Source organism: Anoplopoma fimbria, unplaced genomic scaffold (genome assembly GCF_027596085.1).
Source record: "Anoplopoma fimbria isolate UVic2021 breed Golden Eagle Sablefish unplaced genomic scaffold, Afim_UVic_2022 Un_contig_12257_pilon_pilon, whole genome shotgun sequence".
In the NCBI taxonomy this organism is placed as follows: Eukaryota; Metazoa; Chordata; class Actinopteri; order Perciformes; family Anoplopomatidae; genus Anoplopoma; species Anoplopoma fimbria.
The window spans coordinates 65-13,158 of NW_026551722.1; the positions used below are offsets into that span (position 1 = coordinate 65).

The 13,094-nt window shown below is 41.7% G+C and overlaps 3 protein-coding genes across 3 annotated transcripts; 1 reads left to right on the forward strand and 2 right to left on the reverse strand.

The window, feature by feature from the left end:
• Positions 1-419: 419 nt before the first annotated feature.
• LOC129115730 (Fc receptor-like B) lies at positions 420-2,048 on the reverse strand. The gene is made up of 4 exons (XM_054627019.1): positions 2,009-2,048; positions 1,525-1,560; positions 791-1,051; positions 420-712 (listed from the first exon to the last, which is right to left on the reverse strand). Exons 1-4 carry the CDS (start codon positions 2,037-2,039, stop codon positions 420-422), a joined length of 621 nt encoding a protein of 206 aa, XP_054482994.1. The 5' UTR covers positions 2,040-2,048.
• Positions 2,049-3,572: 1,524 nt separating this feature from the next.
• LOC129115729 (Fc receptor-like B) lies at positions 3,573-5,998 on the reverse strand. Its single transcript, XM_054627018.1, has 6 exons — positions 5,946-5,998; positions 5,462-5,497; positions 4,728-4,988; positions 4,410-4,649; positions 4,152-4,334; positions 3,573-3,964 (listed from the first exon to the last, which is right to left on the reverse strand). The coding sequence occupies exons 1-6, from the start codon at positions 5,974-5,976 to the stop codon at positions 3,852-3,854; spliced, it is 864 nt and encodes a 287-aa protein (XP_054482993.1). The 5' UTR covers positions 5,977-5,998; the 3' UTR covers positions 3,573-3,851.
• A 1,295-nt stretch (positions 5,999-7,293) lies between these two features.
• LOC129115731 (uncharacterized) lies at positions 7,294-10,631 on the forward strand. The gene is made up of 3 exons (XM_054627021.1): positions 7,294-7,342; positions 9,492-9,851; positions 9,933-10,631. Exons 1-3 carry the CDS (start codon positions 7,294-7,296, stop codon positions 10,166-10,168), a joined length of 645 nt encoding a protein of 214 aa, XP_054482996.1. The 3' UTR covers positions 10,169-10,631.
• The last annotated feature ends 2,463 nt before the right edge of the window (positions 10,632-13,094 follow it).

Genomic DNA, 13,094 nt, shown 5'->3' on the forward strand with positions numbered 1-13,094 from the left:
GGAGACGGGCAGGTCACTTCCTACATTCAGAGCAGGTTAGAAAGAGAATGTAGATCAACATGAGGAGTTCTGTTAGAAACAACTGTAAATCATAAACACAGGGTGATTTGATTGATTGATTGATTGATTGATTGATTGATTGATTGATTGATTGATTGATTGATTGATTGATTGATTGATTGATTGATTGATTGATTGATTGATTGATTGATACCTCTGGGCTTGTGTCGATATAAAGACACCATGATGAAAGTGGAGATGCAGTACGGACAGAACACCACCAGGTGGCAGACCAGTCTGAACACAAGGTGGGAGGGGGCTGAGACAGGGGGCGGGGCTGATGTAGAGGGCGGAGTCAATGTTGAGGCAGGGGGCGGGGCCGTGGTTGTCGGTTGACCTGTAGACAGAATCCCACCTGGTCAGGTGAACATCTGGGTGAATGAACTGGTGAAATCAAAGGTGACCTCCTCACCTGTGACAGACAGCCAGCTGGGTGGAGACTCTCCACCCGTCATGTTACACCTGTAGAGGCCTTCATCAGACTTGGTAACATGCTGGATGGTCATGTGACCTTCAGGCTCAGTCCTGATGAAGGAGCCATCTTTATAGAAACCAGCTGGGAGGTTGGAGGACGTCGTTGTCCTACAGGACAGAGTGACGTCATGTCCCTCCATCACAGGGAGGACAGGACTCCTCAGGATCACTGGTCCACCTAAACACAGAGACAAACTACAGCGTTTCATCGTCCACACACAGCTCCATCAACACTGACTCCACAGGCTGATCTTACCAGTGACGCTGATGTTGATGGTGTTACTGGTTTCTCCCTCTCTGGACTCACACCAGTAGACTCCACTGGCCTCTGGGAGAATGTAGCTGATCTTACAGGAGGAACCAGCAGTTTTTCCCCATCCATCTCCACACTGAGTCCTGGTTCCTCTGGTCGTGTTTCTCCTCAGAGTCCATCCAGAGGGTTCGTCCTCCTCACAGCTCAGAGAGACAGACTCTCCTTCAAACATCTGAGAGCTGCTGGGACTCACAGTGAGACGAGCTGGAGGGAAAAGAGGACAGAAAACAGTAAATGACCCGAAGGAGAAAAAGTGAAGAGGCTGAGACATTTCAGTTTGTGTTAATGTGATCAATGTGAGGTCTAATGTTTAATCCACTACATGTGAGGAGGGACAAGGACTGGACGGACGTGAAGCATCATCTACAAACAAAAGTGAAGTTTTTCTTAATGTGTTTGAGCTCAAAGTGCAGCCAGTTACAGTCTGTGCCCACAGATCTGTCTGACAGGAAGCACAAACTCTGACTGGACATTTTGACCTTGATGAACTCAGCGTCCCTGCAGACAGAGGATGAAGGCAGAAAGACTCCCATCAACCTCTGGGGAGGAAAAGCTTCTCTGAGTTTCTGTGTTTGTGTCCTCATCAGCCTGAACTCTTGAATCCCTCCTGTTTGACTCTAAACTCTCCGATCAGAGATCCTCAGAGAGTTCAGATGTGATAGAAGACGTTCACCTACCCTGGTTTGTTGTGCAGCTCAGCAGTGAGGTCAGAACTGCAGAGAAATGACCCTGTGGTTAGTTTGAGTTTGAACTGCAGACAGACAGAACAGCTGTTCAGCTCAGAGAAGATGGCGTCCACGCTGAATACTCTCTGAGTCGTCCGGCTGTAACCGAGTTTATTGTGCTTTCAAGTTCTGAACGTAGTGCAAAGTGTGAGAACAACAGGAGAAACATTCCAGACTTTTCCTCTGAAGGGACATTTAAGGCAACACAAAACAAACACACCCTTAAAGGTCGTATGAGAGTAAAGTGACAACATTTCTGAACGTATTAAACGCTTCTCTACACTTTCCTTTATTGCTTGTTTCACTCACACTGATCAGGAAACTGTAAGAGGTTTTTAAAATCCCAGAGTTGTTGATCTCACCTTTATTCTTCTCAACACAGCACACATGCTAACAACGTAATGACTTAAATCTGGAGCGAACACATTGTACTTACAGATCAGCCATTGAAGAGATGTTTGTCCCATTCTACCACTCGCTGCTGTGACATCAAACACTGTGAATGTTTCACTCAGAGAAATTCAAACCACCACTTCCTCTGTGAGGGCTGGTGAAGCAGCCGTGTGGTTTCCTTTCCTGCAGTCGGTCACTAATGTCACTTTATAATCTCAGGTTTGAATGTAGCTGATTGTCACTAATATTCTTCATGAGGGATTATTTCCATCAGTGTTTATCTGTGAGACTGGAGCCGTCAGGTTTCCCTGAAGTTACACACTTTGTAACAGCTGATCAACATATCAGTTATTCTCCTGTTGTCCATATTGAACACCACTGATACAAAGATCAGGAAGAAACCAGAGCTCTCTGTCTTGTCTCTGTGTAGAGACATAAAATACAGAGATATACAGCGCTTTCATCAGTTACTTTAAACCGTCCTGCAGGGGTCAGTAGACTACTGCTGGATGGACTGACAGTCTCTGAGGGAGATTATTACTATAACTTTATTTCATGTGGAGGATTAAATGGTTCCACCAGAAGATGGAGCTCCAACACTGAAGCAGCCTGCAGGTTGTTCATCAGACTGATCACAAGAAGACTCTGGGATCAGACCTGGTCTGTGACGGAGCAGTCAGACCGGATTACACCTCTGATCCACGCTTCTGTAACTCAGTTCAACCTTAAATTAATTTTGCTTCCCTCCGTTCATCCTGAGGACTTTCTATTATTGAACTGTGTAGTGAGACGTTTTAGGTCATTTCCTACATTCAGAGCTAAGAATGTAGGAAATGTTAAGAAAAGATAAGAAGAGTTTAGAGCTCAACATCATCCGTCTACAAGTCAAACTAGAACATGTGGAGTTCCACAGGGAAGCATTCTGGGTCCTCCACTGTTTCTCATTATTAAGTGTGAATAACAAATGAACATGTTTGACTTTGGGGCCCCTAGTGGTAGAAACAACATAATCATTTAAATTTTCAAAGTCTTTGGATTAAAATGTGGTAATCACTGATGGTTGTATTGTAATATTATATTTGATAGCCCTATAAAATACATATATTTATTATAATAAGTGAGTAGGAATTTAGAATTTATTTATTGATATTTTGATATTAACAAAGAAATAAAGAACCCACCATGATTTCATTTCTGACAATGAAGAGGTGGTGGTTCTAAATGTAACTAAAGAATATGAAGAAATTAATAATTTTTATTAAATATACAATTTTGTACTCTTACTTTGCTATTTTTACTATTAGTTATTCTTATTTTATTTAGTAATTAATTCTCGCTGAGTCTGAAAACTTTTTTAAAGGAAACAAAGACACAAAAAGACGTTCGACCCGTTTTAATCCAGTTTTTGTTCGTCCACCATTACCCCGAACAGCAGCTGTGATCTCTGTGTGGTGAGCTGCTGCTTCTACTTTAACTATGTTTATGGACAAATGTACTTTTACGGAGACAACAGTCGAATTATTTATTTGATCTGCAGAGAATTAAAACTTGAGATGTAAACAAACATGAACAACAACACGACTCACAGCAGAATCTGAACTATCAGCTTTAATTTGGACCAAAAACACGTCGACTGCTCTGCAGAACATTCTGTATCTTGAGTTAAGTTCAACAGAGTCAGTCTTTCTCTGAGTTAACAGGCTTCAGTTAACCTGACTTAGCTACCTGCTTTCACAGAGATGCTTAAATTAGAAGATAAGAAGCGTTTAGAGCTCAACATCATCCGTCTACAAGTCAAGTGGAGTTCCACAGGGAAGCGTTCTGGGTCCTCCACCGTTTCTCAACCAAGAAGGACTTGAATCATTTTAGCTTCACGTCAGATCCGGTCAGAAGTGATGCTCCGTGGTGGCAGCAGTGATGATGTCATCATAGTCATCATCCAATCCCTCCTCAGCCTGAGTGGGCGGGGTCATCACCATGGAGACGGGCAGGTCACTTCCTACATTCAGAGCAGGTTAGAAAGAGAATGTAGATCAACATGAGGAGTTCTGTTAGAAACAACTGTAAATCATAAACACAGGGGTGATTTGATTGATTGATTGATTGATTGATTGATTGATTGATTGATTGATTGATTGATTGATTGATTGATTGATTGATTGATTGATTGATTGATTGATTGATACCTCTGGGCTTGTGTCGATATAAAGACACCATGATGAAAGTGGAGATGCAGTACGGACAGAACACCACCAGGTGGCAGACCAGTCTGAACACAAGGTGGGAGGGATCTGATGCAGGGGGCGGGGCTGATGTAGAGGGAGGAGTCAATGTTGAGGCAGGGGGCGGGGCCGTGGTTGTCGGTTGACCTGTAGACAGAATCCCACCTGGTCAGGTGAACATCTGGGTGAATGAACTGGTGAAATCAAAGGTGACCTCCTCACCTGTGACAGACAGCCAGCTGGGTGGAGACTCTCCACCCGTCATGTTACACCTGTAGAGGCCTTCATCAGACTTGGTAACATGCTGGATGGTCATGTGACCTTCAGGCTCAGTCCTGATGAAGGAGCCATCTTTATAGAAACCAGCTGGGAGGTTGGAGGACGTCTTTGTCCTACAGGACAGAGTGACGTCATGTCCCTCCATCACAGGGAGGACAGGACTCCTCAGGATCACTGGTCCACCTAAACACAGAGACAAACTACAGCGTTTCATCGTCCACACACAGCTCCATCAACACTGACTCCACAGGCTGATCTTACCAGTGACGCTGATGTTGATGGTGTTACTGGTTTCTCCCTCTCTGGACTCACACCAGTAGACTCCACTGGCCTCTGGGAGAATGTAGCTGATCTTACAGGAGGAACCAGCAGTTTTTCCCCATCCATCTCCACACTGAGTCCTGGTTCCTCTGGTCGTGTTTCTCCTCAGAGTCCATCCAGAGGGTTCGTCCTCCTCACAGCTCAGAGAGACAAACTCTCCTTCAAACATCTGAGAGCTGCTGGGACTCACAGTGAGACGAGCTGGAGGGAAAAGAGGACAGAAAACAGTGAATGACCCGAAGGAGAAAAAGTGAAGAGGCTGAGACATTTCAGTTTGTGTTAATGTGATCAATGTGAGGTCTAATGTTTAATCCACTACATGTGAGGAGGGACAAGGACTGGACGGACGTGAAGCATCATCTACAAACAAAAGTGAAGTTTTTCTTAATGTGTTTGAGCTCAAAGTGCAGCCAGTTACAGTCTGTGCCCACAGATCTGTCTGACAGGAAGCACAAACTCTGACTGGACATTTTGACCTTGATGAACTCAGCGTCCCTGCAGACACAGGATGAAGGCAGAAAGACTCCCATCAACCTCTGGGGAGGAAAAGCTTCTCTGAGTTTCTGTGTTTGTGTCCTCATCAGCCTGAACTCTTGAATCCCTCCTGTTTGACTCTAAACTCTCCGATCAGAGATCCTCAGAGAGTTCAGATGTGATAGAAGACGTTCACCTACCCTGGTTTGTTGTGCAGCTCAGCAGTGAGGTCAGAACTGCAGAGAAATGACCCTGTGGTTAGTTTGAGTTTGAACTGCAGACAGACAGAACAGCTGTTCAGCTCAGAGAAGATGGCGTCCACGCTGAATACTCTCTGAGTCGTCCGGCTGTAACCGAGTTTATTGTGCTTTCAAGTTCTGAACGTAGTGCAAAGTGTGAGAACAACAGGAGAAACATTCCAGACTTTTCCTCTGAAGGGACATTTAAGGCAACACAAAACAAACACACCCTTAAAGGTCGTATGAGAGTAAAGTGACAACATTTCTGAACGTATTAAACGCTTCTCTACACTTTCCTTTATTGCTTGTTTCACTCACACTGATCAGGAAACTGTAAGAGGTTTTTAAAATCCCAGAGTTGTTGATCTCACCTTTATTCTTCTCAACACAGCACACATGCTAACAACGTAATGACTTAAATCTGGAGCGAACACATTGTACTTACAGATCAGCCATTGAAGAGATGTTTGTCCCATTCTACCACTCGCTGCTGTGACATCAAACACTGTGAATGTTTCACTCAGAGAAATTCAAACCACCACTTCCTCTGTGAGGGCTGGTGAAGCAGCCGTGTGGTTTCCTTTCCTGCAGTCGGTCACTAATGTCACTTTATAATCTCAGGTTTGAATGTAGCTGATTGTCACTAATATTCTTCATGAGGGATTATTTCCATCAGTGTTTATCTGTGAGACTGGAGCCGTCAGGTTTCCCTGAAGTTACACACTTTGTAACAGCTGATCAACATATCAGTTATTCTCCTGTTGTCCATATTGAACACCACTGATACAAAGATCAGGAAGAAACCAGAGCTCTCTGTCTTGTCTCTGTGTAGAGACATAAAATACAGAGATATACAGCGCTTTCATCAGTTACTTTAAACCGTCCTGCAGGGGTCAGTAGACTACTGCTGGATGGACTGACAGTCTCTGAGGGAGATTATTACTATAACTTTATTTCATGTGGAGGATTAAATGGTTCCACCAGAAGATGGAGCTCCAACACTGAAGCAGCCTGCAGGTTGTTCATCAGACTGATCACAGGAAGACTCTGGGATCAGACCTGGTCTGTGACGGAGCAGTCAGACCGGATTACACCTCTGATCCACGCTTCTGTAACTCAGTTCAACATTAAATTAATTTTGCTTCCCTCCGTTCATCCTGAGGACTTTCTCTTATTGCCCAAACGATATAAAAGACTAAACCCACCCAGACACAACCTAGATATAGACTTTATTCTATATTAATGAACATAAACCTCTGTGTTTATAGACTTTATTCTACATTAATGAACATAAACCTCTGTGTTTATAGACTTTATTCTATATTAATGAACATAAACCTCTGTGTTTATAGACTTTATTCTATATTAATGAACATAAACCTCTGTGTTTATAGACTTTATTCTACATTAACATAAACCTCTGTGTTTATAGACTTTATTCTACATTAATGAATACACACACGTGTTTATATATATACATATATGTATATATATATATATATATATACACACACGTATATATATATATATATATATATATATATATATATATATATATATATATCCCAGGTTTAACAGAGAATAGAGGACTGCAGCGTTCAGGGTTAATAGTGAACAAAAGGAGCTGCTTCTACTTTCAGTTCTGTTTCCTGGAACTGGAGCGTTAAGATCCTCCCATCATGACCATAGAGCTGTGTAGCTACGTGTTTGTTCACAGTAGTCAGACCGAGTCCACAAAACATCTGAAGAACTCTCTCTCCTCTCTCTCCTCTCTCTCCTCTCTCTCCTCTGTCATGGCTGGGTTCATAGTTCTGGTTTTTCTTCTGTTTGAAGGAGCTGCAGGTAAATATGGACTTTTATTGTGAAAATATTTATGTAGATGTTTGTTTTGACCAGTATTGTAAAATAATAGTAATTTTGTTTTAGAAAATATTGAAAACACAGATAAAAGTTTTACTTTCATGATCTTTTGTTTCACAGTTCATGTTGTTTGATAATCAGAACTGTATTTATTTATATGTATTGTCTTATACAATATTGTTCTGGTGTTGTATTTGACTCTGTAGGTTAGTGAGTGGTCGTGTTCACTGCTTTAGGGGTTTGGGCTCGGTACTTACAGTTTTTCACAATTGTTAACACACGTTTCTCAAAACAATAACGGCTTTTTCATAGTCAAACATAAAACAGCACACAAATATGCAGCAAAAAAGTTTTATTTCGGTTGTGGTGGAAGTTTTCCAATACAATTTACTATACTAATACCCAATTTGTACTAGTACTATCTATGTCCCGAGATGAGTCCCAATGAGCGTTGAAATAATGATCAAATGACAAATGAAATGTCCTTGCGGTATTTTATTTATTTGCATGAAAGAGCCAGAAGTTTACAGAGTCACCGGGAGCCTGCAAAGTACTGAACTCCCGAGTCAGGCTGCTCACTCTGCATATATGGGAGCCGGGGTGGCCAGGCTCAGTTCTGAGTTAGCATCTCCTGACAATGAATGGGTGAAGGAGGGGGTATGAAGAACAAAAGGGGTGCATGAATATCAAAGAAGAAACAAAGGAGAGGAAGAAGACCAAAAGGTGGGTATGAGTCTCAGGTAGGGAGGAAGGACCAAGGTGTGAGAGGGCCAAAAGGTGGGGGCATGAATGACAAAGAGGTGAAGGGACATAAGGAGCATCTCCACACAGTGTAACTTAACATACAGAGAGACGAGGTTCTCGACCTTTAGAGTACACATCATAGTACATTTCATTCAAAACCTTTACACTATATACTTCCAACATACACTAATATAATTTTCCATTACACGGTACACACAGAGAACAGTACAGTACTGTAAACCGGCCTGACGGTCTGGACGTTCCTGAATGTAGCATGGTCAGCCAGGATCCTAGTTTGTATTTGTCGGAGTGTGATAGTGTTGTTCTCACAAACCATATCTACAGTTTCAGTCTCCTGTTGGGCTGTGAAAGTGTGTGTTCTTCCTCCACGGTGTGGTTCTCTTTCAGTCCTGCAAAACACAAATACTGTGAGCACACTGTATTCTATTGATATGCAGTATTACAGCACACACGGCAAATAGATTTCGTACCTGTTCTCCATCCTGAAGGTTCTAATGATGGCAGCAACTGTGAAGCGGCTGAGGTTTGATTGGACCCTCTGGCCAGCCTCCCTCATGCTCAAACCATGGCTGAGCACATGGTCTACCACAGTGGCCCGAATCTCATTAGAGATGACCCTTCTCCTTCTTCTTTCTCCTCCTCCTCCTCCTCCTCCTGTCCTCCTCCTTCCTCCTCCTCCTGTCCTCCTCCTCCTCCTCTTCCTCCTCCTTGTCCTCCTCCTCCTCCTCCTCCTCCTCTCACTCTTACCCCTCTCCTTCTCTGGTTGTCGATCTCTTCAAAGTTCTCCATTGTTCACCAAACAGAACAGAGGCTCGAGGCACTTTTATGCTGCAGTCCTGATTGCAAACTGCTCAACAGACCTGAATGTTTAGAGATGTGAATATTTGTGTGTTGTAGGTTGATGCTTTGAGATTTTACTTGAGAAGTGTGTGCAACAACTGAACATTGTGTGTAGTGTTTTGACAACACGGTGATGTGTAATTGACATCAGAGTGTAAAGAAGGAAAGTCAGAGTCTAATGCAGATAAGGGAGTGTGAAGTACATGAAGTGAAGGTTGTGTGAAATTGTGCCGAATTTTCGCTTTTTGTGTGTTAACAACTGAGAAAAACTGTAAACAAGGAGGAGGAAAGTCATAACCCAAAGGAGAGCACGAGACTTTATTCTACATTAATGAACATAAACCTCTGTGTTTATAGACTTTATTCTACATTAATGAACATAAACCTCTGTGTTTATAGACTTTATTCTACATTAATGAACATAAACCTCTGTGTTTATAGACTTTATTCTACATTAATGAACATAAACCTCTGTGTTTATAGACTTTATTCTACATTAATGAACATCTTTCTGACTGTTTTTCAGGTCTTATTAATGAGGTCACAGTGGAATCAGGACAGAATGCCATCCTGAACTGTAGTGTCAGCAGAACATCAAACATCAGAGCGGTGGAGTGGATCAAACAGGACAAGCTGCCAAAGAACATCCTGTTTTTCTCCGACGGGCACTATCGCAAACTCGAAGACCAACACCAGTCCTTCAGTGGCAGAGTGAACCTGGCCGACCTCAAGCTGAAGGACGGAGACGTGTCTCTGATTCTGAAGAACGTGAGCGCTGAAGACAACGGGAGGTACGAGTGTTTGGTCGTTACAGGTGGTGCGAGGCGTACAAAGAGATCGAACATCGATGACACGCCGGTGGAGGTCTTCCAGCTGGTGGTTAAAGGTGAGCTGGTGGAGCTGATTCCTGTCAGTCAAACATGAGGGAACAAACACCAACATGACTAATGTGTGTTTTAATCTGCAGGTTCACAGAATGAGAACTCCATCAATGAGAACTCCATCAATGAGAACTCCATCAATGAGGTCATGACCCGCCTTGTGTTCGTTGGAGGAGCAGCAGCTGTTTCTCTGCTTGTTGTGACTGTTGGAGGACTCGTGGTCAATAAAAGACGTCTGCAAAAGAAGAACCCAGTTAACGAAGTAGAGCTCAAACCTCTCAGCGCTCACGTCCCAGAACCCTCTGAGTCTGTCAACACATAGCTCCTCATCATGTCAGCGTCATCATGAATCCCACTGCTCTTCTCTGAGAGACCCGGTCTGTATAAGGTTATTTATTGATGAACCTGATATTTCACCAGATAAGTCAATTAAGAACCAGACGAGTCGGACAAAGAGGCAGAAACAGGAAGTAGGTCGGGTCAGAATATCACCATGCAGAAAAGGCTTCACATGTCGGGACTCTCCCAGAAGAGCAGTGAGATCCTCCATGACGCTCAATCAGATAGTTCCCCTCCATGAGTCTCTACCTTACAGTGGTGGAGAGGTTTGTGTTCTTGAGGATCCTGGTGGCTGTATTGCCTGGATGAATTACTTCCTGTCAGGGTCTCCCATGACAAGTTGGTACCAGGGGAGGGTCAGACCAAATGAGACTCAATCTAAACCGCCAATTTATAAGTATATATAGATATATATATATATCTACATATAGATATAGATAGATATAGATATATATAAACTTATAATCAGAAATTTTCCCAATATTCCAAAGTAAATAAAATAAATCTTACAGGAACCAGACAGACGTTGTCATAAAGAACCTTTATTTACTGTCTGTTACAGGTCACAACGTCAGAATGACCTTAAATCAGGTTTAGATATGTCTTCATCTTTTATTCTGCTTGTGTTTTATATCAGGGTTAATTATGCATTTCTTCTATGGTTTGAAATGTGCACTTTAAAATTATAAAACAAGGTTTTATGAATGCTGATGGTATCTTCTATCAATATATAACCGTGTTGATTTACACTGATAAGCTGGTTAAACGCTGATAATTACTGTTTAAAAATGTAAAACAAAATCAACTGAGTTCAGAGATCTCAGGACGAGTCCATCAAAGAATTAGACTTTAAACTGTGTCTTTATGTATTATCTACAAAGTAGAGCTGCATGAAATGTGCTCATGACATAATGTGAAACATACAAAAGTGTAAATGTTAAAAACTGTTCAAACTAAACTAAAGATGCTAGTTTCTAAAAGAAGCAGCAGCTGAGAAAATAAAAACACATTATTTAATTATAATTCAATGGATCAAATCACAATGAATCAGAAAAATGATGGAAGCTGATAATAAACCTTAAATAACACTATATATATATATATATATATATATATATCTCTCTGCCGGACTGCAGAAGGCAGATAAAGTCCCCAGCTGTCCTAGACTTTGTGGAGGACAGCTGGGGACCAAATGTCTGGACTTTGAGACTCAGACTGCTCAAGTTTGAATACTTTTGAAACTCAGATAATTTTCCTGAAAACTTTTCTTGCTTTGAAATGTACAGAAAACAACTTTTGTTTGCCTTCAATAAACCAACTTAAAGTTTAAAACGCCTTCGCCCGTTTTAATTCTTCTCTCCACGCGCCTCCTCCGGGACCAACGAGAGGGGCCTCTTCAGCGGAGGACGTTCGGCCCCTGGGTGAGTTGAAGGAACACTCCACACAAACACACACACACCCCAACACACACACACACACACACACACACACACACACACTCACTCACTCACATACACACACACACACACACACACACACACACACACACACACACAGTGCAGTGTAGGACAACCAGTAAAGGAGATGGGGTAATTGTGATTTTTATTTATTTTTTTCTGATTACAATTCGGAGCATCGTGATAAATTATGAATAAGACAAGCGACACCATTCGATTGATATTCCCCAGAAAAGGTTTTGTCTCAGCGGAGACTATTGAAGGCAGGATTAGGGTGAGGTCAGCAGGATTAGGGTGAGGTCAGCAGGATTAGGGTGAGGTCAGCAGGATTAGGGTGAGGTCAGCAGGATTAGGGTGAGGTCAGCAGGATTAGGGTGAGGTCAGCAGGATTAGGGTGAGGTCAGCAGGAGAACCGTCTGTAGTTACACCGGTATATGTTTCAGTAACTCAGTTTGTTTTCTACTCTGTAAGTGATAAATAAACCTTTAAATACTGAACTTGTGCTACTTTTACGTATTCATTGTTTTTATCTATATTGTATTTTGTGCATATTTTGTACACAGTTATAGCAGCTCAAATATTGATCATCAGATATTGATCAGAAATACGTCACGACTGAATCCAGCGTCATCAGGAGGAGGTGAGTCATTCTGATTGATTATTAAAATGATATGAATGTTCAGAGCAGCGTTAGTGAACATGTCTGTGCTTCTGAGTCACAGAGGAGTATGAACCGGTGCTCTTATTCTGAAACTCTTCCTGTTATCTCCTCACCTGAGATGTGTTTACAGGCAGCAGCTTGGCTCCACGTTTACTTATGTAAACTTTGATTTATGGAAGACCTCAATGCAATGCATGCTGGGACGTATATGCTGATAAAACAACAAGGATTCTAGATAATTTGATGATTAGAAGTTGTGAAAAAGTGATAATTAAACAGTAGAAACTGTAAACAGAGTAAATAATCAGAAGAACAGATGATTTAATAGAATAATAATGATATTCCTCAGTGAGAAGTATAAAGTCACCGTTCATTCAGAGTGCATGTTGAAACTCATCAGATCTGTAGACTTGATCTGTTGTATGTAGTTTATATAGTTTATACATTTCAATGTTGAGCAATGTTACCAACCTCAAAGTGCTTGAAAGTAAAGTTTTGATTAAATGTAGTTTAAAGGTGTGTTGACGCTAAACAACACAGAATACATAGAACCTAAAGTGGAATAAAATACGACATTACATAAATCAAATCACCTCAAATACACAGTGAAATGCACCATGACATGTGACACGACATGTGACACCTGATTGATTGATTGATTGATTGATTGATTGATTGATTGATTGATTGATTGATTGATTGATTGATTGATTGTGGACTCATTAATCAAAATATAAACACTATAAAACATAATTATTTACTATAATTATTTTCAAAAGTGTCTTTTAGCA

Bases quoted from the DNA above. Each gene is read 5' to 3' on its own strand.
- LOC129115730 (XM_054627019.1), bottom strand. From the start codon at position 2,039: ATGGGACAAACATCTCTTCAATGGCTGATCT. The intron at 1,561-2,008 runs GTAAGTACAATG...ATTTCTCTGCAG, and splicing joins ATCTCTTCAATGGCTGATCT to TTCTGACCTCACTGCTGAGC. The intron at 713-790 runs GTAAGATCAGCC...CTCTGTGTTTAG, and splicing joins CATCAACATCAGCGTCACTG to GTGGACCAGTGATCCTGAGG.
- LOC129115729 (XM_054627018.1), bottom strand. From the start codon at position 5,976: ATGGGACAAACATCTCTTCAATGGCTGATCT. The intron at 5,498-5,945 runs GTAAGTACAATG...ATTTCTCTGCAG, and splicing joins ATCTCTTCAATGGCTGATCT to TTCTGACCTCACTGCTGAGC. The intron at 4,650-4,727 runs GTAAGATCAGCC...CTCTGTGTTTAG, and splicing joins CATCAACATCAGCGTCACTG to GTGGACCAGTGATCCTGAGG.
- LOC129115731 (XM_054627021.1), top strand. From the start codon at position 7,294: ATGGCTGGGTTCATAGTTCTGGTTTTTCTTCTGTTTGAAGGAGCTGCA. The intron at 7,343-9,491 runs GTAAATATGGAC...ACTGTTTTTCAG, and splicing joins TCTGTTTGAAGGAGCTGCAG to GTCTTATTAATGAGGTCACA. The intron at 9,852-9,932 runs GTGAGCTGGTGG...TTTAATCTGCAG, and splicing joins CTTCCAGCTGGTGGTTAAAG to GTTCACAGAATGAGAACTCC.